The following is a 22,872-nucleotide window of genomic DNA, read 5'->3' on the forward strand; positions in this document are numbered from 1 at the left end:
CCTCATGATAGTTATGTTTACCAGGTAATCTCTTTTTGGATGTGTTTCAAGGAGGGTTAGGGTGAGCCTTAATAGTGTCTCTAAAGTGGACATTCAAAAGATGTTCGTGCATCATTGGAATGCATTCTATGCAATGAATCAATAAAATTTCTTTTTCGTATGAATGAACAGAAAATCGGCAAAAGATCAGAGAAGACATTTTATTGCGCTGATATTCCTATATTAGCAGATGTATTTTTCTCTCTCTCAAACATTTTGTACTCCCTTTTTTTACAATGCAATGAACATTGTTTTTTCCTTTACATGTAGCGACATTTCATCCAAGTAATAGTTTAAAACATGTCTACAAATGTGAGTTATCAACTGTAAGATCCCTGCTCCCTTTGCGCAACGAATTCGAGGGTGCTAGCAGTGGAAGTAGCACTTCTTGCTGCGCAAGGCAGAGCCTCTCACTCAGGGCCTCATCCACACAGATATCCGGACGAGAGACTAATCCCTCAGTTCTTCCAAAACCGAACCTAGAAAAACTTCCCTTGCCCAACAGACATAGGCGATTCCTCCAGGATATTTTATTCTAATGTAGACAAGGTCATCACTAACCAAACTGATCCGACCAAACCCGTAAGTCTCATGGTCAGATCAAGGAAGAGACTTGCACTTGGATAATAGAGTCCAATGCTTTTTGTCTCATCAAGAGGCACAGCCATTGATTCTTTTCCATAGAACAAGGGTTATCTGGGATTTACTTCAACTATCATACCTTAACAGAATTGAGTTTCATTTTAGGGATCCATCAGTCCAGCCTAACCCCATCCAATCCCATGGGTTAGCCAACCGCCCAACCACTGTAGTGATAGGATCCATTTAGGAATTTGGTTATGTTTTGCCTCGAGTACTAGGGAAAAGAGTTCCCAGGCTCCCTAGCCTCAAGCAAAGTTCGAGAAAGTCACACCACTTACACACCCAATATGAAATTGCCTTTTTCACAGATTTAGCTATCTTTAAAACAATCTTTTAATGAAACCATAGTATCACTGATCATAATCCTCCAAAATATCTAGCTTGAATTCTAATTTCCAATCATTCCTTCATCGCTGTACCTATGGCATCATTGGCACTACTAGAATGCTCACCACCTGCTCACTCAGGGGCCTTTTTGATAGTTCCTAGCTCATAGTACCCAGAAATATAATCAAGTATTACATTCTTTTCTTCCCCAGTGTACTTATGGCATCATTGGCAACCAGAATGCTCACCACTTGCTCACTTAGGGGCCTTTTCGATAGTTCCTAGCTCATAGTACCTGAAAATATAATCATGTAAGAAAGATCCAGATGGACTCTCCGTTGAAGATCAGCAAGATCAACCAACAGATCCATATAAAAGAGTCATGGACTCATCCGTTGAAGACCAACAAGGCCAATCAACCAGATCCATACCTAAGTTTAGAAAATAACTCTCCCTCCTTGTTCCATTTTCTTCCTCCTCGACGCACGCGTGGGTATCTTCGGCGACCCAGAGCCCCGAGCACCGTATGGTCAGCGCCCTCTAGGCTCCTTCGAAGGTCACCTAGAACTTTACTCATAGGCCGCTTCCTTGGTCCCTCATCCACCGTATCGGAAGCTCACCATTTAAATCAAACCGAGGCTGGTCAAGACCTCGGCCAACTTTGGTACGCAGCGAGACGCCCTCCATTGACTCTCCGTCTCAGTTGTTGGAACTTTATCACTTAGGTCTCCACGACCTCATTCACAAGATGGTCAAAATGCTTCCCCAGCATTCTTGACATAAAACAGTCATTTAAAAACAGGTCATAAATATAGTTTCTAACGAACTCTCATCTTTCCACATTGTTCTACATCATTTCTTGTTATTCCACATTCTTCTAAATCAATTCACTTTGCTTATTCCTCATCCAGTCATATCTATTCCCATCATCCTTCATCTATTCTCATCCAATCACATCATATTACATCTCATCACATCTATCCACATCACATCACATTCATTCACATCACATCCATTTACATCTATTTAGATCCTCATCACATCACGTCACATCCATCCCATATCTACCCATATCCACATCACATCTCATCCATTCACATCTACCCTGATCCACATCACATCCATTCACATCACATCTCATCTATTCACATCTACCTAGATCCACATCACATCACATTCATCCACCTTACATCTCATCCATCCATTCACATTACATTACATTCATTTATATTCATTCAAATCCACATCTCATCACATCACATCCATCCACATCACATCTCATCCATTCACATCACATCTCATCCATTCACATCTCATCACATCACATTCACATCCATTTACATCTCATCATATCATATTCACATCACATCGCATCCATTCACACCTACCCAGATCCACATCACATCACATCTACCCAGATCTATATCACATCCATTCACATCACATCACATCCATTCCCATCTCATTATGTCACATTCACATCATCTCACCACATCCATTCAGATATCATCACATCACATTCACATCCATTCATATCTCATTGCATCCATTCACATCCATTCATATCTCATTGCATCCACTCACATCACATCTCATCATATCCATTCATATCTCATCACACCCATTCACATCCATCACACCCATTCACATCCCATCACACCCATCACTTTCATTGTATCCACATCACATCACATACATTCTATCCATATCACATCACATACATTCCATCCACATTACATCACATCCACATCTATCCATATCACACCACATCCATTCACAGCTCATCACATTCATCCTCATCCATCCATTCATTCACATACACATTTATCACCTTATATCTCATTCTCATCCATTTTCATCGCATCACATCCTTTCACATATCATCACATCTACATCCACATCCATTTACATCACATCACATCTCATCACATCCATATCCACATCCATTTACATTGGAGCCAACCAGTCCACCCTCCCAAATTCTAAGCCACTATGTGATGGAGGGTAACAAAATGTTTCCAGTGTACTTAGCTACCCCAATCCCATGGGGCCGGGACATGAATACAATGGCTAAACGACCACCCATGCAATGTTATCATTGTGCAAGACCTCACCGAGTGGCTAAGTGTCCAATTAAGAAAGGATGGCAAGTACCTCTATAAGAAGGCGCTTCCGCATTAACCCCTTTATGTGTTGGGTGTGGGATAGACTATATGTATAAGGATTTTCTGCTGAGACCAAGGACAACAATGAAGGCTTGTGAAGCTAATCCCAATGCCAGCATTAACCTGCTGAGTGTAAGAGAAGGCTTCATCCATACGGTCCCTCTCAACACTGTAACCAGATTGCAAAATAGACAGAGGGTCGTAGCTCGTGTTCTAGTACAGGATCGACCTCACGAGACCAGGTACACACAAAGGTTTATCTCCAAAGAATGTCCCTGAACAAGCCGAGAAACTAGATGCTCGAGAAAGAAAACCACGCAAATCGACAAAGGGGATAGCTGGGTAGTTATCAAGAGTGGTTCGAAAGATGGCATGACCACACATGCATCAACGTCTTCGTCAGAAGAGGAATGTCTGCTACACTTGGCCACCCAAGCTAGGGAACAGATTGACACTCACCAACTCCCTAAAAATCTTGCCGAATACCCTAGCCCCATGGAGGAGAAGGAAAGACTCTTGGTAGCCCAAGAAGTGGTCAAGGGACTGCTAAGCTCAGATAGGAGATGAGCCTCCAACTGCTTACCTTGAGCCATGCCCTCGGTCTCCAACGTGAGACCCAATGAAGAGGCTCAGGTAGAGCTCCTAGACCAATCACCCCCTCATAGGCCAACACAAGCAGCAACACCACTGTGATAGCTACCCCCCACTAGAGAAACTGGGTAGGTGAATATCTCAAAAACCTGGGATGACCATCTCAAAAGAACAGACACAGAGATCCCCATCCAAATACCTTATACGAATAAGAGCTTGAGAACAAGCCAAGCGACCTTCCTCACAGAACAACCTCCACTCCTAGAGACATTGTTGGTCTCTCTGCCTTCCTCTCTCTCAGATCCAAATCCCCATTGCACCTTGCTTCAAGGTAGCCCAAGCTTTTGGAAAGATCTGAAAGATTGGATGGAGGGATGCCTCTAGGCAAGCATGCAAGAATCCATGGAGCTAGACAGCACTAATGAGTCTAAGGAAGATGAAATTGAACCCCATGAGATCACCGGCACCCCTACAGTTCGAGTAAATAAGCTCGGACAATATTTTGAAGGTGATGAACTTAATGTTGCATTGCCGATAACCTTTGACGGCCTCCAGGTCACAGTAATCCTAGACGGAGGATCAGGAGTGAGAATTATTACCAAACAATGCTGAGAAAAATGGGGAGCACCTGCCATGGATGACATAACATTACTGGTAAAACTCCCTGACGAAGCCACCGCTAGACCCATTGGTCTATTGAAGGATTTGAAAATAAAGATCCTTGGAACCACCTTCCGACACACCCTTGTGGTTATGATGAACTTCGAACGTCAGCGAATTTCATATGATTGCATCCTTGGGCGACCTTTCATGAGGGAAACTAAAATGATCCACGATTGGGATAGATCAACCTATGTATGGAAGGTACATCCCATGAGCGACAGACCCTTTGTAGAGTACTCAGTAAACAACTACCAGATCCACTGTAGTCCACATGTATGCCATAAAACAATAGATGATGAAAAGGATCGCGAGGAATGTGCACCTCTTCCGGAGCTAGAAGACTATGAGAATTGGATGCATATCCTTGCTACCCTGGACATACTCCCAAGAGGCATGGGAACTAGGTTCGCTACAGCAGATGGGCAGGAGATCACATCTCTCTACATGCCTAGCACTGCATACCTACCTAATGTCACCACTCAGGAACCTGAATAGGCCGGTACAACGGAACCATCACGGGGAACACGCTCACACAGAACTTGCAAGCCTAATGGATTCCCTGGGCTAGAATGCTCTGTTTTCCCTATCGATTTAGACACCCACTAGCTAAAATATGTAGGGGATCTTGAAGCACATGACCACTTCAACCAAATATGGAAAAAGGAGTTCACAAATAACTCCCTTCTGGTCCACACGACCACCCCAAAGCCAATGGAACCCACTGATCCCAAACCCGAACCCAAAAGCTTTACTACTCTGTGCACAAAGCACGCAATAAGAAGTTAGCGCTGGTGGAAAAAGAAGCCAAAAAACTAATAAAAGAAGAAAGCGCTAGGGCAGAAGAGACCAAACAAGTGTCCAAATACTTCAAAACCTTCCAGATGGCTGACAGATTTGTGCAATATGACTCGACCCAAAGGTCCCACAATGGACACCCAGGGATCTCATATGATGGTCCAGGCAAGCTAAAGGAAATTAACCTAGCAGGCCCAGGCAAAGACCCGAGGCTAGTATACATTAGAGATGACCTCTCTACTGATGAGGAAGAGACTGAGCTCATCGCTCTACTCACAGAATTCTAGGATTGCTTCACCTAGAAGTACATGGATATGAAGGGTGTACCTCCTCAACTAGTTAAGCACACCATTCCAATGGTCGATGAAGCAAGACCGGTCAAACAAAGGGCTTACCATATGAACCCAAAGTATTCCAAGATGGTCCAAGAAGAAATTGATAGACTCATTGACGCCAGATTCATCTACGAAATAGAGCACACAGAATGGGTATCACCCATAGTAATAGTGCCCTAAAAGAATGAGAAGGTAAGAGTCTGCATGGACCTTAAAAAGGTCAATGCCGCCACTATATAGGATCATTATCCCTTACCCTTCATGGAGCACGTACTTGAACGGAAGCCTACAGCTTCCTTGATGGATTCTTTGGCTATAACTGGCTACAACTAGGTGTTGATCGACCCAAAGGATCAACACAAAATAGCCTTTGCCACAGAATGGGGAACTTACGCATACCACATCATGCCTTTTGGACTGACCAATGCCCCGGTACCTTCCAGCAACTAATGTGCATAGCCTATAAGGAATATCTTTGGAAATTCCTTGAACTCTTTATGGATGACCTTTGTGTCAACTCCTTGTGGAAGGCACACCTTGACTACTTTCGAAAGGTGCTAGAAAGATGCAGGATGTACCACATTTCATTGAACCCACTCAAATGCCAGTTTTGGGTAAGGCGGCATGGAGTTATCCTAGGACACATTGTCTCCCGATAGGGAATCTCCACGAACAATAACAAGGTGCGGCTCATCCTTGAGCTACCCCCACCCACCAATTTTAAGGGAGTCTAGCGTTTCATGGGACATGTTGGCTATTATCGGTGCTTCATCTTTATGTATGCTAATATAGCTCGACCTCTTTACGGACTCTTGATCCTTTTTTAGTAGACGAAGGAATGCCAACATGCTTATACCACCCTCAAGAAAGCCTTGGCTAGTGCTCTTATTCTAAGGTCCCCCAATTAGGACATTATCTTTTATGTCCACATTGATGCCTCCACCTTTGTTGTTGGATGTGTGCTGGCCCAACTTGGTGAACACAAGATGGATTTTCCTATTAGCTTTGCTAGCCGCTAACTAAACGAGGCCGAGAGAAATTATACCACGACTGAAAGGGAAGGGTTGGCCATGGTGTACACCATTAAGAAGTTTCGCTATTATCTTATGGCGACCAAATTTATCTTCTTTGTAGACCATCAAGCTCTTCTATACTTGGTAAACAAGCCTTGTGCAAAACAGGAAGAATCACTAGGTGGCTGCTGCTAATCTTGCTTGAGTTTGACTTCACTGTCACACAGTGCGGAAGGGCTCACAACATGTCTTAGCAGACCACATGTCTTACCAGATGCCGCCGTGTTCCAATTATATTTAATTCTTGAATGGAGCAAGGAGGTAGCACACTTTCTAGCCAATGACTTACTAGTTGACCCCCTCCTAAATAAGGACCGTGCCCGACACCTCATTAAGCAGGCAACCCCCTACCAACTCATTGTAGGCCAACTCTACAAGCAAGGGAAAGACAAAATTATCAGACATTGTGTCCGTGAAGACGAATATGTCTTCCTTCTAGAATAGGCTCACTCTGCCTGTGCTCGGGACACTTTATAGTAGATATCATTACATGCAAAGTCCTCACAATAGTCGGGTTATGGTGGCCCACCTTAGTGGCTGATGTGCAACAGAATACATCAAGCGGTGCGATGAATGCCAAAACAAGTGGCAATCCCCCGCTTTAAGGACAATATGCCCCTAAATCGTGTTGTGTCCTTGCAACCCTTCGAAAAGTGGGGCATTGATTTCATTGGACCCATTAGTCCTGCAACAAGATACACTCAAGCTTGATATATAATCGTTTGCCCCACGGACTATTGCACCAAATGGGTCGAAGCTTGGGCTACCTGTAAAGTTGATGCATGCTTTACCACAAAATTCCCATATGAGTCAGTCTCATCACACGCTTCGGTTGCCCCCTTGAGCTTGTGAGCAACAATGCAACACACTTCATTAATGATAATCCAATTCCTCTTACAGGAATTCCTTGTCACTCATAGAAAATCTTCCCCATATTACTCCCACAGTAATTTCCAAGCCAAAAGCACTGGTGCCATTCTCACCAAAACTGTTGAGGCTAGCTGCAACGATTGGGAACAAAAGTTATAGGCAACACTTTGGGCCTATCGAACTTCCTACAAGGCTGCTACCAATGCCACACCCTTCAGTTTGACATATGGTATTGAAGCGGTTATGCCAATGGAGTTCTTGGTCCCAAGCTTACGCATTGTTGTACAAGAAAAACTCATGGGGAATGTCTTAGGTTGTTGCCTGTTCAAGCTTGAAAAGTTCGATGAAACACGCCTCCTAGCTATATATAGCATAATTGTAGAAAAGCTAAGGCATAAACAATGGTTCGATGACCAGTTGAAGGACAAGCAAATGAATGAGGGTGACATGGTCCTCCTCTTCAGTATAAAAACACATAAAAAGAAACTCAAGCTCAGAGGCTTAGGACCCTTCCTAGTCTCACTGAGATACCCGCAAGGTGTTGTGCACATAGAGACACTTGACGGTGTCGAAATGGCGGGATATTTCAATGGTAGCAAATTAAAACTCTACTATGGCCCACTAATCGAAACCACCCTAAGGGCCATTTATGACAAAAAACAAAGAAAAAAAGATCATGAAGAAATTAAACACATAGCCTAACAAGAGGCTAAAGCGAGGCAAGCCAAACTTAGGTAGAAAAATATAGTGGTCAACATGGCCCAAGTTGTAGACCTCGAAGAGGAACAAGTTGTAGACCTCGAAGAGGAACAATGGGAGGTGAAGCTTGCTCGGTTATGGTTAGGAATGACCACCTCGATGAGCTTCACCCAAAAATTAGCTCTTGTAGATACAGGGGCCAATTACAACCTAATGTCTCATGAGACATGGCTTTCCCTCGGGGAACCCCCATTGAAAGAGACTTCTGCCTTGCACAACAGCGGCATCTCAAGAAGTTCACTGCTTAGGCACAGTCACACTTTTGTTTCACATTGGAAATAATCCCTTGGAAGGGAAGTTTTATGTGATGCCTGTAGGAACCATGCACAAAGAGATACTTCTCGGAAGAGGTTGGATGGGACACAATCGGTGCAACATTGACTAGGATGCAAGGACAACTACCCTACAGTTGGCCTCCGGCCAAGTTACAATCCCCATGACGAATGAAGAACCTGTACTACCCGCTGCTCCCTCATGCCAAGAAGTCACTCCTCCACTCACCACCATTGTTCCACCCTCCCAATCCACACCGATCCATACCGCTCAAAAAGAGGCCGCTCATCACTTCGGACACGCCACTGCCTCTCACATCTTCTCCCCTACCCCACTTGGCAGCAGCCCAATTTCGCCTCTCAAAAAGCCACCCAAGTTGCTAACCCCCCACAGAAAACTAACCACACTAACCCTCCTAACAACACTAACAAACGCACACAGGGCAAGCCTTCTCAACAGTGGGTACCTAAAAGGCTTCTAACCACGCAAGGGTATTATGAAGGTACTTCTACTTTGTGGATCCCTTGACGATCTAGCTCTCATCCTCATATACCGGCACCCCCAAGCTCCTCGTTCCTCTTGTAGGCAGCCAATTCAACAACCCCAAGCCCATAGGGTATAGGACAAACGAAAGCCCAAACACTCTCCAAGGCCACACTATCCTCACTCCTACCCTTAGCCTTGCCCTAACAACAACTTCCCGGTGGATCCCCAAGCCTCTACTACAGGCTCAACATTACTATGAGGAAAATTGCGCCATTTGGGTCCCCAAATCACCAAGGCACCAACTCCCTCTTGTCACTCCGCAGTTATCCACCCTTCAATGGAAATGCAAAGTGGCCTCCGCCATGAATACTGCATAGGAGAAAGGGAAGCAAAAGCTTCACGACGATGACCCCTTGCTACCCCAACAGCAGCCCACAATCCATACTGAGGATATACCCTCGACGTCGGCTACTCCCCGACCTTCATTGTCAGGCTACCTCGGAGTACACCCAATCAACCCTTAACCTCTCCATTCTTAGGCACTCCCTCGTCCTCACCAACCTCTGAACCCCTCAAGGAAATCCCAACCTCGCCACCATCACCTAATTGGAATCGTCTCCTCCATTTGACGAATTGGACACATAGTCAGTACAAAAGCCGCAATGGGGTGCTGGCAGCATAGCCCATGGGTACAAAACCTGTTTGTAGGGTGCCCTTAAAAAAAAACTATTTGCCACGGTCGTACCGAATTTGCCACGGTTGTACCATTCAGAACATCAGGGTTACCACAGCCGTACCAACACCACTTAAAATGCCATGGCCATTCCATTTTCATCCCCACTTGTTGCCACACGGCCGTACCGAATTTGCCACAGCTGTACCATTCTCCTTCAGCGTTGCCCCACGACTGTTCCATCCTCAGCTCCAATTGCCACGCCCGTTCCAACCTCAACATTCAAATTGTATGCCCGTTCCCAACAAATGCCATGCCCGTTCTTCCAAATGATGCTCCAATTGGTACGCCCGTTTCCTGGGAATGCCATGCCCATACCATCCTCTTGCCAACGGCGGGGCTGTGTGTCCTGAAACCTATATATATGGGCCCCACCCTCTCATTTCCTCACTTTCAGCTTTTACCCTACCCAAATTGTTGCCAATTTTTTTCTCAAGCTTTCCCTTTCTGACCACCCTCCCTCACCCATGGCCGACACATCAAACTCCTCCCCAGACGTCCTCAAGCACCCCACCCTTAGGAAGAAGTGCCGATGGGGGGACGCTTCGAGGAGTATGACCTAATTATCACACTTGGGGGAGTAATAATGAAGTAAGTCAGTGGCGGCCACACAGTCTAGTCCTTTATGAAAAACAATCATAAAGTGGAGCCTAAGCTATTGTACTTCACTGGACCATGCTACAGGGCCATTGCAGTTGATCCAGCTGTTGTTGCAACCCGCTTAGAGCAGCTTGGGCTGAGGCTTGTTGCCCACTATGGAGCCATGGGGACCTAACCTATACAACTGTCTATACTTTACAGAGACTTACGATGCAAACCAGGGCACAGGTCAAGTGCTGGACAATGAGGGACAGGTGCATACATTCCATCTTATTGTCAATCTGATTTGAGAAGCCCTCCACCTCCCTCGACTAGACCAACCATATGTGCGGCTCACCAATGTCCCATGGTTGACTAAGGGCACTTTCATGGGCACCACTACCAAAGACAGCGTGGAATGGAGCAACATCACTCAGGAGGAGCTTGTGATGCCAGCAAGGGCTCTATCTTTTTTGTTGACCACACGGTGGACTCACAGATTTAGCAGATGCAGTCTCTCGACCTTGGCCCGAGTCCACCAGGGAACGCCCGCCGTTAACTGGGTGAAATATTTACATAAGGAGTTGCATACAGTTTGCTCTAGCCCCCAAGGAAAGCTCGCAGCCCCACCACCCTCCTCACCACCACACCACTGGATGGGAGGAGCTTCCCAGGGCTGTGCAGCTCAGTGGACATGATGCAGCGACTTCTCCTACAGCCGGCTTCCTGAAATCGACCTGTCAGGCTTTCTCTCAAGACTAGGACGATTATCCGTGTCAACTCAATCGGTATCGCTGACGAGTCTACATCCATCCCCAGGCGTTGGGTACAATGTATTTCCCCACCAACCTTGTAGCCGTCACCTGGAATCCGCGCTCCCCATCTCTTTGCCTCCCCCCCAATCGTCTCCCCAATCACCACTGCCTAAGCACCATCACCCGGGCCCCAAAGGCAAAGAGCCCATCCCCCCCCAATCTAGCCAGGGCCCCACCCTTGAAGAGTAGGAAGCTGAAGAAGCCAAACGCAAGGCCGTTGAGGAGGAGGCACAAAGGCATGCTTTTTTGGAGTAGAATCTTTTTGAAACCCCACCCCACGTAGGATCATCTCCTTTCCCCCCTCATTACTCTGAAAAACGGGCCCTTCCTCTCCTCAATCCTCCCATTTCAATACCGTGGAAACCCTCCATTGGGCATGCTAGTTAGCAGCTTCAAATCCAACGAAGCTTATGCAAAGAGTGTCCGTGCATTGCATGGGGAAGTACCAAACTTCGCCCAGGGCTTCTCTGACATGGCTCGCGAGCTCATACCACAAACGACGGACTGCATCTATCGCCAACAGTAGATTGCTTCATTGGCGCAATAACAAATGTTGCTGGCGAGGGCTCAGGAGCAGCAAAATGTCGAGGATCTGTACACATCCACCCTGAATAACAATCATCTCCAAAAGGTCATCGATGAGAAGAAGTAGCGCTTGATCAATGCCCTCTCCACCATTTCAGAACTCCAGCACCAGCTCTAAGCAGCACAAGAGGTAACATAGAGGCCACACCAATTTAGTAGGTTGAGTGGAGGGTCGACTTCCTCATGCTCAAGTGGTGGCGGCAGCAAGATCTCGCCTTCTTCCAAGGGTGGGGGGGGGAAGGGTTTCTTGGTGGCGACGGTGACGAGTTTGGAGGGGTGTGTGATGAAGAGGAAATAGTGGGTGAGGTTGGCATGAAGGATGGGGGGAGGCTTGGCCGATGTTGAGGGTATATCAAGGAGGCCCAAGTTCAGTGTCAATGTGGGAGGTGAGGGGGGGTTGGTGAGGGAGGTGGAGCGGGAAAATGGATGGGTGTAGATTATTGTGAGGGGAAGAGGTGGAGTGTTGTGGTGCCTGGAGGGGGTGGGGCTCCTTCTCCACCGTCCTCGTCTCGTCATGGCCGCTATTGTTGTCTTCCTGCATTTCGATTGAAAATGAAGGTAACAAGCTCTTTTCAATCTTATGGGGTCATATCTATATAATTCAATGGTGGGACATATCACACCTAGGGGCTCCCAAGTTACTAATTTGGGCCTCCTGCTGGACGCGAAGCCATTTTGTGGAGCCATAGCATGCCACCGCATGCAGGCAGACAAATGTCTATGAAGTAGGGTTTTTGGTTGTTCTCGTCATCACAGGCTGAACTCATCGAGAGCTTACTCCTGGTGTGCTGACTGCTTTGTGTGTGCTGGTGTTAGCAAAGGATATAACTATGAGGCCTCCGTTGAGCCGTGGCGGGGGCGGTCGAGGTAAGACGTTGTAACCCCTTCGTGCAGCTCCTTTTAATTTTGTGTGTGTGTGTGTGTGTGTGTGTGTGTGTGTGTGTGTGTGTGTGTGTTTGAGAGAGTGAGAGAGAGAGAGAGGAGAGATTTTATGGCACTTGAGAGCTGTTTTGATGATTTTCTGGCGGGAGGTTTTGCCTTGATAAGCGAGGTAACACGAAAATTGTCTTATGGTCGCTATGCCAAATGTGTCGGGCAGCCTTTACCCTAGAGGCAAGCTCGTTACATGGCCATTCCTGAACAGGGGAGGTAGAGAGCTTGACTTTATCTAAAGCCTTTACACAGCCATGATGAGGTAGGGAATTTCTATTGGGGAGCCGGTTTTTGGGCAAAGGGTGATCGGCGGCAGCTGGGAGCGTTTTCAGGGTAACCCCGTGACCCAGGACTTCAAGGTCGCTTCCCGGAGTGATGGCTTCGTTACTGGTAGTGTGCATTCCATCACTGATGGTGATGTACAGGTACTATCCTAGCAGCCATGTTAGATTCTATTCGGAATGGCAGAAACTGGGAGATCTGGTGGTTTAACGACTTTGGCATTTAGTGCAGAAGCTAAGCTATGGTTGTGATGCCATAGATACAGAAACCTAGCTTTTGACCTTATTTGAAGGTGTCACATGGTATCTGTGGTAACAAGTTCTTTAACTTGGAGTGGAAGCTGGCGTCCTGCATGAACACCTCTTAGAGAAAAGCTCTCTAGATGCATGCCTTATGGGTGCAAGGGTACCTTCACAACGTTTGCTGTGTTGCCAGCAAACATGTCTTTGACAAAAGCTGCCTTGTCACAGGGAATACAGCTCGTCTAAGGGAATGGTGGCATCAGGGTGCTGCCCGGCACACTTGAGGGTCTGGACAGGGCTCTCACTTTTGAAGTCTCCCTAACATCCGCTTTGAACTCGACACTATGCGCCTATAATTTTTTTCTGATGGAATGCTGTTTGTGTGCTTCATTGAAGCTTATAAGGTGTGCTTTGGGTGTATTCACAGGAGGCCGTGGTGGTAGGGGAGGTGATGGTGGAGGAAGAGGTGGATTTAGAGGTGGGGGGAGAGGAGGTGGCGGAGGACGTGGAGGTGGTAGAGGTGGAGGAAGAGGAGGACGTGGTGGTGGCAGAGGAGGAGGCCGTGGTGGAAGAGGTGGAATGAAAGGAGGGTCCAAAGTCATCATTGAGCCACACAGGCATGAAGGAGTCTTCATTGCCAAAGCGAAGGAAGATGCTCTTGTCACGTTGAACATGGTTTCTGGCGAAAGTGTTTATGGAGAGAGGAGAATATCCGTGGAGGTAGAAGAAGGAAAGAAGTTGGAGTACCGGGTCTGGAATCCATTTCGGTCAAAGCTTGCTGCAGCCATTTTGGGTGGTGTGGACAATATCTGGATTGTATGTCTTATCTCTCAAATCTATATGTGCAGTGCCCACCACATTTCGAAAGCAGATTGTTACACATTTTTTTTTTGCTCAACTTTTCAGAAACCTGGTGCGCACGTGCTGTATTTGGGGGCAGCTTCTGGTACCACAGTGTCTCATGTCTCAGACATTGTTGGGCCGGTAGGTACATATGTGAGGTTTTTTATACAGGTCATAGGGGTGCTTGGTTCTCACGTTTTTGGTTCTACCTGCTTGATTTCTGCAGACAGGAGTCGTGTATGCTGTAGAGTTTTCGCACAGAAGTGGGCGTGATCTTGTCAATATGGCAAAAAAGCGCACAAATGTCATACCTATCATTGAGGATGCTCGCCACCCGCAAAGGTATCGCATGCTGGTGGGGATGGTCGATGTAATCTTTGCTGATGTTGCCCAACCTGATCAGGTAGGTTAAGGCATCGCTTTGTTTGAGACTAATCTTTAAATGTAGGAATTGGTCAATTGTGACTCTGTGGTGTGAGATAATGGCAGATGATGACTGTATTTGGATTCCCCTTCATGATTTGTGACTGAAGAAATCCAGATGCTGATGCAATAGTACGTTTAAATATTGTTAGAGTAGAAACTTTGAACCGGCATCAAAGCTGATGATGAACTTATTCCCTTGACTGAAGAAATCCAGGTGCTGATGCCATTGTATGTTTAAATATTGTTAGGGTAAAACCTTTGAACTGGACATCAAAGCAGATGATGATCTTATTCCCCTTCATGATTTGTGACTGAAGAAATCCAGGTGCTGATGCCATAATATGTTCAAATTTTGGTAGGATTAAAACTTTGAACTGGCATCAAAGCAGATAATGGCCTTTATTCCCCTTCATGATCCTGTGACTGAGGCCATTCCCGACTGATGCTGCCAGTTCTGTCTGCTAATGCTTATTGTCCAAACAAGTATATTTTTTGTGCCAACAAAGCTTATGCAGAAGACCTTTGGAGGGCTATTGCTTAAGCTAGTTAGTTGATTGCTGATTTAGACATGGGAACCGACTAAGTTTTGTGACTTGAGATCTCTTGCTGTAGAGGGATGGGCGTATCATAATGTAGGATTTGTTCTTCTGTCAGCAATGTATTCTGCTGTATTAATTTTTTGGTTTTCTTTTGTTGGTGTTGCAGGCACGTATAGTTGCCTTGAATGCTCACTATTTTCTGAAGAATGGAGGACATTTTGTCATATCTATCAAGGTACTTCTTTAACACCAGATAGCATATTGGTTCTTTTGATTGCTATTTTTTGAGAATGCTTCTTTGGCTTTGCTTTTTACTCTAGCCTTCGACTATTTCCACTCTTTTTGTCTAGAAAAGTGCCTTATTACTAGGGCACTGTGAATGTAGCCTTGTGCATCTGCTTTTTATAGAGAGGCAAGCTGGTCCAGATGAGATGAGTCTTAATGGCATAGCTAGTATTGCCTGGGGACCACATATGATTCATATGACTGCAGTGAAGTGCAGGGAATGGGACAAGCCTGCTACAAATTACATGATCCATATGACGGCACTGAAGTGCAAGGAATGGGACATGGACCTGAGAGAGAGAGAGAGAGAGAGAGAGAGAGAGAGCCAGTGACATCAGCATTGCTGTTGTTTTGAACAATGGAGGGGGCAAGTATTAGCAAGGCATGCTGAGCTACATCTTTGGGTCAAGGAGGCTTGTTGAGTTGTGTGTGTGTGTGTGTGTGAGAGAGAGAGAGAGAGAGAGAGAGAGAGAGAGAGTGCTAGGGACATCAGCATTGCTATTTTTTTTTGAACAATGGCTAAGGGTAGTATCGAACCATATGATAATTAGCAAGGCATGCTTAACTACACTAGAGAAAGAAAGAAAGAAACGTCTATGGAAGGCCAAAATGGCTTCTGAGACCAAGTCCACAATACGAAGTACATGAATGTCCTAAATCAAATAGCTGGTCCAACTAAACAAAAACTTCAAAAGTCCTATTAATCATCTAATAAAGCTACGATGCCAGGCATCAAAAACATTCACCTCAACTCAAAGTTGCTAATTTGCTTGGTTTTGTGAACAGGCGAATTGTATTGATTCAACTGTTCCAGCCGAAGCTGTTTTTGTCCAGGAAGTGAAAAAGTTGCAGAAAGAGCAGTTCAAACCAGCAGAGCAAGTGACTTTGGAACCTTTTGAAAGGGACCATGCTTGTGTTGTGGGTGGCTACAGGATGCCCAAAAAGCAAAAGGCAGGGGCTTGAAATGTGTGTTTTGTCAGGGTATGCAGCTTTGTCTCAGGGTTGGAGTGGGGTATGGTGGACCTTTCAACTGATGGGTTACACTTGTCTGTCTGACACAATGATATTTTCACTCCCTTGCTTTGGAACAGTACATACGGGGTACTGAAAGGGTTAGTAAATGCATGAGCCACACCTAAGCTGGTTCAATAGCTTGTATGTGCCTACCTGACTCGTTTTTGGAAAAAATAGTATGCTGTTCTGTCCGTCTCCTGGGTTTCCAAAACAAAACGTGTAGATCTTGGTCATCCGTGTAGATATCTTAAATTTATATGCATGAAACCAGTAGTATGAACCTGCGCCTCCTGTTGTGCTCTGAGTGAAAATGTCATAGCAAGTAGTCTTTGCTATGCATGATGGAGTTGATGATTTGAAGCTTATTAATTAGATTTTGATAGAGACAAGATTTCTCTTGTGAGCGATTGACCTATGTATTTACTTTGAGCATATCTTAGGTTCATCAAGTTTGGAGATTAGGCAAATTTGTAGATTAGTGTTGTTTAACAGGGCTGCATAATGCTACATTTTGTGTGCTCTCTCATTGCAGTCATTGGGCTGCATCTTTTCTGTTCATGCATGCATGCTCATTTTAGGAAGGCTTTCCTTGTGATGTGGGTGTATTGTTAGATGCTTACGACTATCTATATTGCATGAAGATTCCTAGAACAAGCAATCCCCATCGCCTACTCACATTTGTAGTCAAAACCAGCAACCAATCCTTTTCATGAAACACTGACACTTGGTGAGTTGTCAAAATCAGGTGTAAACAATCCTTTTCATGAAACACCTACACACTGGACGAGTACAAGCTGTTGGCTACATATGAATCGTGTCGACAAGCAACATTATCCAAAGTAGACTCAGACAACTCACCAACACTTGGCGCGAGTTGTCAAAATCAGGCGCTAACAATCCTTTTCATGGAACACCTACACTGGGTGAGTATTCATCAATTTCAATCTGTTGGCTACATATATATCTTATCAACAAGCATCGTTATCTGAAGTAGACTCGGATTTTTTGAGAAGACACCTTGCTCTAGAGGCCGTCTACCAATGCTACGCAAGGCCTAAGCACTAAGTGTATGTTTACACTAAACAAAGGTGGTTGGTTCCTAGGGAAAGAAATAGACAAGACAACAATCGTGAAGTATACGGAAGCTGTATACCTAGGGCTGATCTAAACAACAATTGCGGCGGAAAAATGATAGACAACAATTGTAGAGTATATGGATATGCCATAACCAAGGGATTACAACTACAAACCAAGTGACCAAGATTATCAACGATATGTGGGCAGAGAGAACGTTGTGAGGGATTAAGGAAAAGCGTTGTGAGGGATTTAAGGAAAAGCCAAGTGACAACGAAGAAGAACAAGAAGAAGTGAAGACTTTTATTGAGCTTGAACGAACAAACTAAGGGAGACTCTTGCTACCATCGTAACATTCTCACAAGTCTCTAACTCTACTAATCTTAAACTTGGAAAAAAGAGTTTCGTATTTCAAAAATGATTTTTTAAGTCTAGTGTACGTCATTTATGTATACTATGCCAGTTCTATGCTTGCATCACCATGTACGTTGCAACAAGATTGTGTTGCATGCACTTCAAGGTAGTTAGACTTAAAGGTGAGTGTGTCATGAAGTTTATACTAGAAAGGTTCTCCGATCTCCCCCCACTATGCATGAGAGAGAGAGAGAGAGAGAGAGAGAGAGAGAGAGAGAACCATGGCTACGCTCTATGCCTCAACGCTCTATGTTGCACTTGAGAGTGATCAGGGTGGAAGCCAAAGGACATGGTTATTCTACAACTTTGCACTTGAGCTCATGGTGAGTTATTTTAAAGAGATCCGAAGCATTAGAGCCAAAAGATAAGTTCATAATGTCACTCCTAGGATGCACAAATCCCTCTGATTGGCTTCAAAGTCTTGACTTTTTAAAAAAGCATATTTGGGATACAAATACAACTATGTGGGCCTTATTATTATTACAGTAAGGTTGATCTAGAAAATATGAGATGGTAAGTGGATACACTATAGGCTCGTGTATCAAAGTACAAGCTGGAATAAGTTCATTTTGAGTGTACAGCTTACCCTAGCAGCCATTTTTGTGCCTTACAGAGACTTTCGCATAGTACCAAGAAAGTTTAAAAAGTTTGTTTCTCTATGGTTGTCCTTTTTGGAATATATCAAAAGTTTATATAAACAATTAGCATTACCTTCCATTGATTGAAGACACAAGGTTTTTCTTTCTATTGCTCAAAAGAGAGGCTATTACAATTGAGATTTAAGCCGTTTTCAATAACCTTCAAAATCATTTATTTACTAGCTATATGGTTTTTTTCCTTAAAAACTCTTTATCATATGTAGACATGTGCTAACCAATACATATACTAACCAAACAAACTCAACTGATTTCACATCCTTTACCATTTCCAAAAAGTTTATAAATGAATCTTGAACCATTTTTTGGACTTTAGCCACTATTTTGGACGATTAATGTCAAATCCTTATTGAATTAGTACTTTATGATGTCCATCATACCCCCAATATATTGGTTTATGATGTGGCCGAGGCTCGGGATAGCACACACGTGCTACCATTGATTTGTGCAAGGTTACTTTCATCACTCACATGGATAAGAAGTTCATCATCATCAATATTGGTTTCATTAGAATGGTCTTCATCAATGGTTTCTTCGATGGCCACATCAAGACCATCAATCAAATGTGATAACGGCATGCCAATTATTTGTCACTACCATTGTGATATATAATTTATGCTAGAACAAGAAAAGACTTTACGATGATTTTTAAAAAAATAAAAAAAACCATGATGCAGTTGAAGGGGTGGATTTTGACTAGATCAAAGTGTTTTGTAAAATCACTTGTTCTGAATAAAAAAACCCTGATGCAGCTCAAGGGGTGGATTTTGATCAAATCAAAGTGTTTTATAAAATCACTTGTTCTTCATTTGTAAGATTAATTGTTTATATATGTAATGGAGTGATACTAAAGTTGAGATAAGGAAAAATCACCACCCATGAATTAATGCAAGATTAAGGAGATAATCTCATACAAAGAGCCATCATGCTTAAGTGAGTTAACCTCTCACCAAGAGGATGGAAACAACCTTCCGTAAGCCTATGGTAGCCAAAGGCTCCAAGAACAATCAAATTTCGAAAAGAGATAATACCAAAAGATCATAAAAGGGTACAAATGATAGCCTATGAGTCCCTTATATATTTGAGCCCATGACCATGGTCCTAGACCTAATCTAAAAGTTGTTGCTTCATTACAAACCATCCCCTCTATAATGATTTTATCCTCGAAATCAAAGGGTGGTTGTGCACAAAAGACACATACAGAAGGCTATATACAAAAGCCGAAAATCACATCAAAAAATTGAATGTCAACGTCATCATCAATGGCATATGACCCCTCCTAGATCAAATGGAAAGGAATGTAGTGCAATGCCAAAGATGAAGCCAACAATATGTCCTCTGAGTCGAATATGCAAATCCAAAGAGTCGTATGACTCCCTAAGATCAAATATAGAAAGGATAGCAAGCTCTCATCGTCATCCATGATGAAGCTTATCATGCAACCGCCTAGATCGAAGGAAAATTTGAACCATTCAAACTCCAAAAGAATAGCCCTCCAACCACGTGGATCAAATGGTAAATATGGAAGACCAATGTCGATGATGAGGCAAGCCCAAAATCCTCCTGGGTCGAAGGAAATGCCAACAACTAGCCCATCCTCATAGTTGTAATGTGAGTATGACATTGAAGACATCCACACGATGAGCTTAAAACTCATGGGTCGGAAGGTCGAACTACTGTCTTGGCACAAAAGAACCATCGTGTAGGCCAAGACTAGAATGTGCTCTGCAGGTACATTTGAATGTTGGGCCACATAGTCAAAAACCATACACTGCAAATGGCAAATGATGCATCCAAAGGTAAATGTTGCGGCTCCACAAAACATAGGGTCATGCCAATAATCATAGGAACCACACGTATATAGCTCGTAGTCAGTATCATGCAAAGTCAAATGGAAATTGACGCTGTCACCCAATGTAGCACAACTCGAAATCTTTGAGGCAGCACGATCTCCACTATACCCTTGTGTGTATATGCATGACCTAGACTATGTATCACATCCTCATGTGTAAATCCCTCCATATGTGCATGATTCTTCAAAGTCAAAATTTGATCAATAGGATCATCATAAATGTCATTGTCACTGAAGACTGGCAATGCATCCAAAAAAATCATCATCCCAAAAATAACTAACCCTAGAATCTCCAAGGTCACTAAAGTAATCCTCATAGGTAGGGTCTATCTATAATGGATCTAAGAAAATATCTAAGTTTAATGTTAACTCTTTAGATCCATATGAATAATCATGTGTCTTCTATGAGATCTCACCTCAGTAAAATCAACACTACCCTCGTACTTCATACCTAATTGCTCAAATATATACACTATATCCACATAAACGCTGCTAGGTAAGTTGTGAGAACTATGAGTAGAGGTATCCTGAACATCTCCACATGTAAAATATCTAGAAGAATAGCCTGATAAATCTAGCACAAGAAACTCAGGCCTATGCTCAAGTGTATCCCATGACCCCATATGTGAAGTGTCATTAACCTCGTGTATGCTAATAGATGCATCACTAATCGAATGCTGACCCACAAGATCATCTAATACCATACTATGATCCTTAGGAAGGTAGGTAGGCCTAGGTGTATCAACACTCGTAATGCTTGATGCCATCCCTACCCATTTGGCACACATCTCGTCCTCATCAAATAAATGTCCAAATGACTAGGCATCAAACTTCATAGGTCGAACATCCAATACTAGCATGAATATGCCATCTCATACTAGCAAGAAGTCGACGAATGAAGATGTAGAGGTATAAGCCTCAAAGTGCCAAAGGCATGTGCGAACGCGGTAAAAGATATGCAATACATGACACGAGAAGGAAAATTAAAATGGTAATTGTAGAGCCATGATGATAGTGCATGAGTGGCTCCCCTACGATCTCTATAAAAAATTCTATCAAAACAATGTCGATGAGGATGTGAATTCACACCATGGCAATCAAATGAAAGATACAAGTAGTAGCCCATGGTCACATGTGAACACTACCCAACGTGCTTCAAACGTGTGAACAAGGTGTGAAAAAGATTTATAGAAAACACGAGATGTGTAAACAAGGCCTAAACAATACTCAACACAAGTCAACGTGTACTCCACTGAAAGAATTCCCAAATATGTGAACACACCTCATCAAGCACAACACGTGTGAAAAGTCCTAAACACAAACAATCAAGGCATGTGAACACACCTCATCAAGCACAACACGTGTAAAAAATCCTAAACACAAACAATCAAGGCATGTGAACACACCTAAACAAGCACAACCCGTGTAAAGGCTTCACCTTTAGGGTTGAGTGTGGAATGAAGAAAAATAAGTAATGTGAAGAGCTAGTGTTCAAATCAATTGGGATCCGCAAAAGATTTTAATGGCCACCACAATGGGGAAGGGGTCAAAATTGGGTCAAACGTGAAAGGGAAAAGTTAGGTTTTTTTGGACGGGCAATCTAAGCATTTTCTTTTGTTTCCTCCCTTCACCTTCTTTTTCTCATGTTGATAGCAGACAAGTTTTTTCAATTCTCCTGTTTCCTCAAGCACTAGCTGAGCCTTTAGGGCGGTGAAGCTTGTTTCTTCTTTTTTTGAGCTGAGCCTTAGGTAACCAAGGCCCCTTTTTTTTGGTTAGAAGTTCTTTTATTATAAAAAAACTGCGCTCTATAAAAACCACCATGAGCTACGTTGCTATTTTTTTAAAAATATAATTATATAATGATCTGAGAGGTTGAAACCCTTGTGATGGCTTCAAAATCTCAAAGAGATGGCCAAGGTGCACTATTGTCTACTGGTGACCGAAAGAGAGTGATGGCAGTGTGCGTGTGAGTTTCAGAGGGTCTTGGAGGTTCTACTTTAGCATTATCAACATGATTCGCTGCAGATAATCTTCTTACCTCTTAGAAATTGAAACTGCTTTGGCTTTGTTTGCTTTTACATGCACGACAAGGGTTTGCCTTGCTTAGACACTAGGCATTCGTGGATGCCGTTGGTGGCACTATTGAGCTGTTCTCTTTAAAATAATAATAATAATAACGTTGATGCTATTGTGCTAGTGGCTGAGAGTGTATTAGAACTTCAACTTAAATGTAAATTGCACAATAAACTGCTCAAATCTGCAATAGCACTGAAATTTGCATAGAATCTTCAATCTTCACCAATTCTTAACGAGAATTGTACCAAAATCTGCACAACAACTTTCAATATCCTCCAAAATTGCCAAGATTCCCTAGAATAAGGTAACTATAGAAGAAAACTAAGGTTTATGAATAGATTTGATGAAAGAAAGTACTAATGAAGAGGATTTAACAAGAAAATTCTAAGAAAACCACTTTGAAAATGGCTAAAAACGTTAATTCAAAAATCAAGATTCTCTCAAATATGTGCAAGAAGTAGGGTTAAAAAAATTTATCATTAGCTTATATTCAAAAATAATTATCA

At 43.6% G+C, this 22,872-nt stretch overlaps 1 protein-coding gene and 1 non-coding gene across 2 annotated transcripts; both read left to right on the forward strand.

The window, feature by feature from the left end:
- The first annotated feature begins 12,396 nt into the window (after positions 1-12,396).
- Positions 12,397-16,485, forward strand: LOC147635239 (rRNA 2'-O-methyltransferase fibrillarin 2-like). The gene is made up of 6 exons (XM_086802460.1): positions 12,397-12,597; positions 13,615-14,003; positions 14,094-14,171; positions 14,257-14,433; positions 15,162-15,230; positions 16,067-16,485. Exons 1-6 carry the CDS (start codon positions 12,561-12,563, stop codon positions 16,241-16,243), a joined length of 927 nt encoding a protein of 308 aa, XP_086658586.1. The 5' UTR covers positions 12,397-12,560; the 3' UTR covers positions 16,244-16,485.
- Positions 14,514-14,582, forward strand: LOC147635240 (small nucleolar RNA snoR60). The gene has a single exon (XR_015266722.1). It is a non-coding gene; the product is annotated as a small nucleolar RNA snoR60 (small nucleolar RNA).
- Positions 16,486-22,872: the final 6,387 nt, after the last annotated feature.

This window comes from Cibotium barometz, chromosome 9 (genome assembly GCF_041138505.1).
Source record: "Cibotium barometz isolate CiBa-2024 chromosome 9, ASM4113850v1, whole genome shotgun sequence".
Lineage (NCBI taxonomy): Eukaryota > Viridiplantae > Streptophyta > Polypodiopsida > Cyatheales > Cibotiaceae > Cibotium > Cibotium barometz.

Bases quoted from the DNA above. Each gene is read 5' to 3' on its own strand.
- LOC147635239 (XM_086802460.1), top strand. From the start codon at position 12,561: ATGAGGCCTCCGTTGAGCCGTGGCGGGGGCGGTCGAG. The intron at 14,172-14,256 runs GTAGGTACATAT...TGATTTCTGCAG, and splicing joins TCTCAGACATTGTTGGGCCG to ACAGGAGTCGTGTATGCTGT. The intron at 14,434-15,161 runs GTAGGTTAAGGC...TTGGTGTTGCAG, and splicing joins ATGTTGCCCAACCTGATCAG to GCACGTATAGTTGCCTTGAA.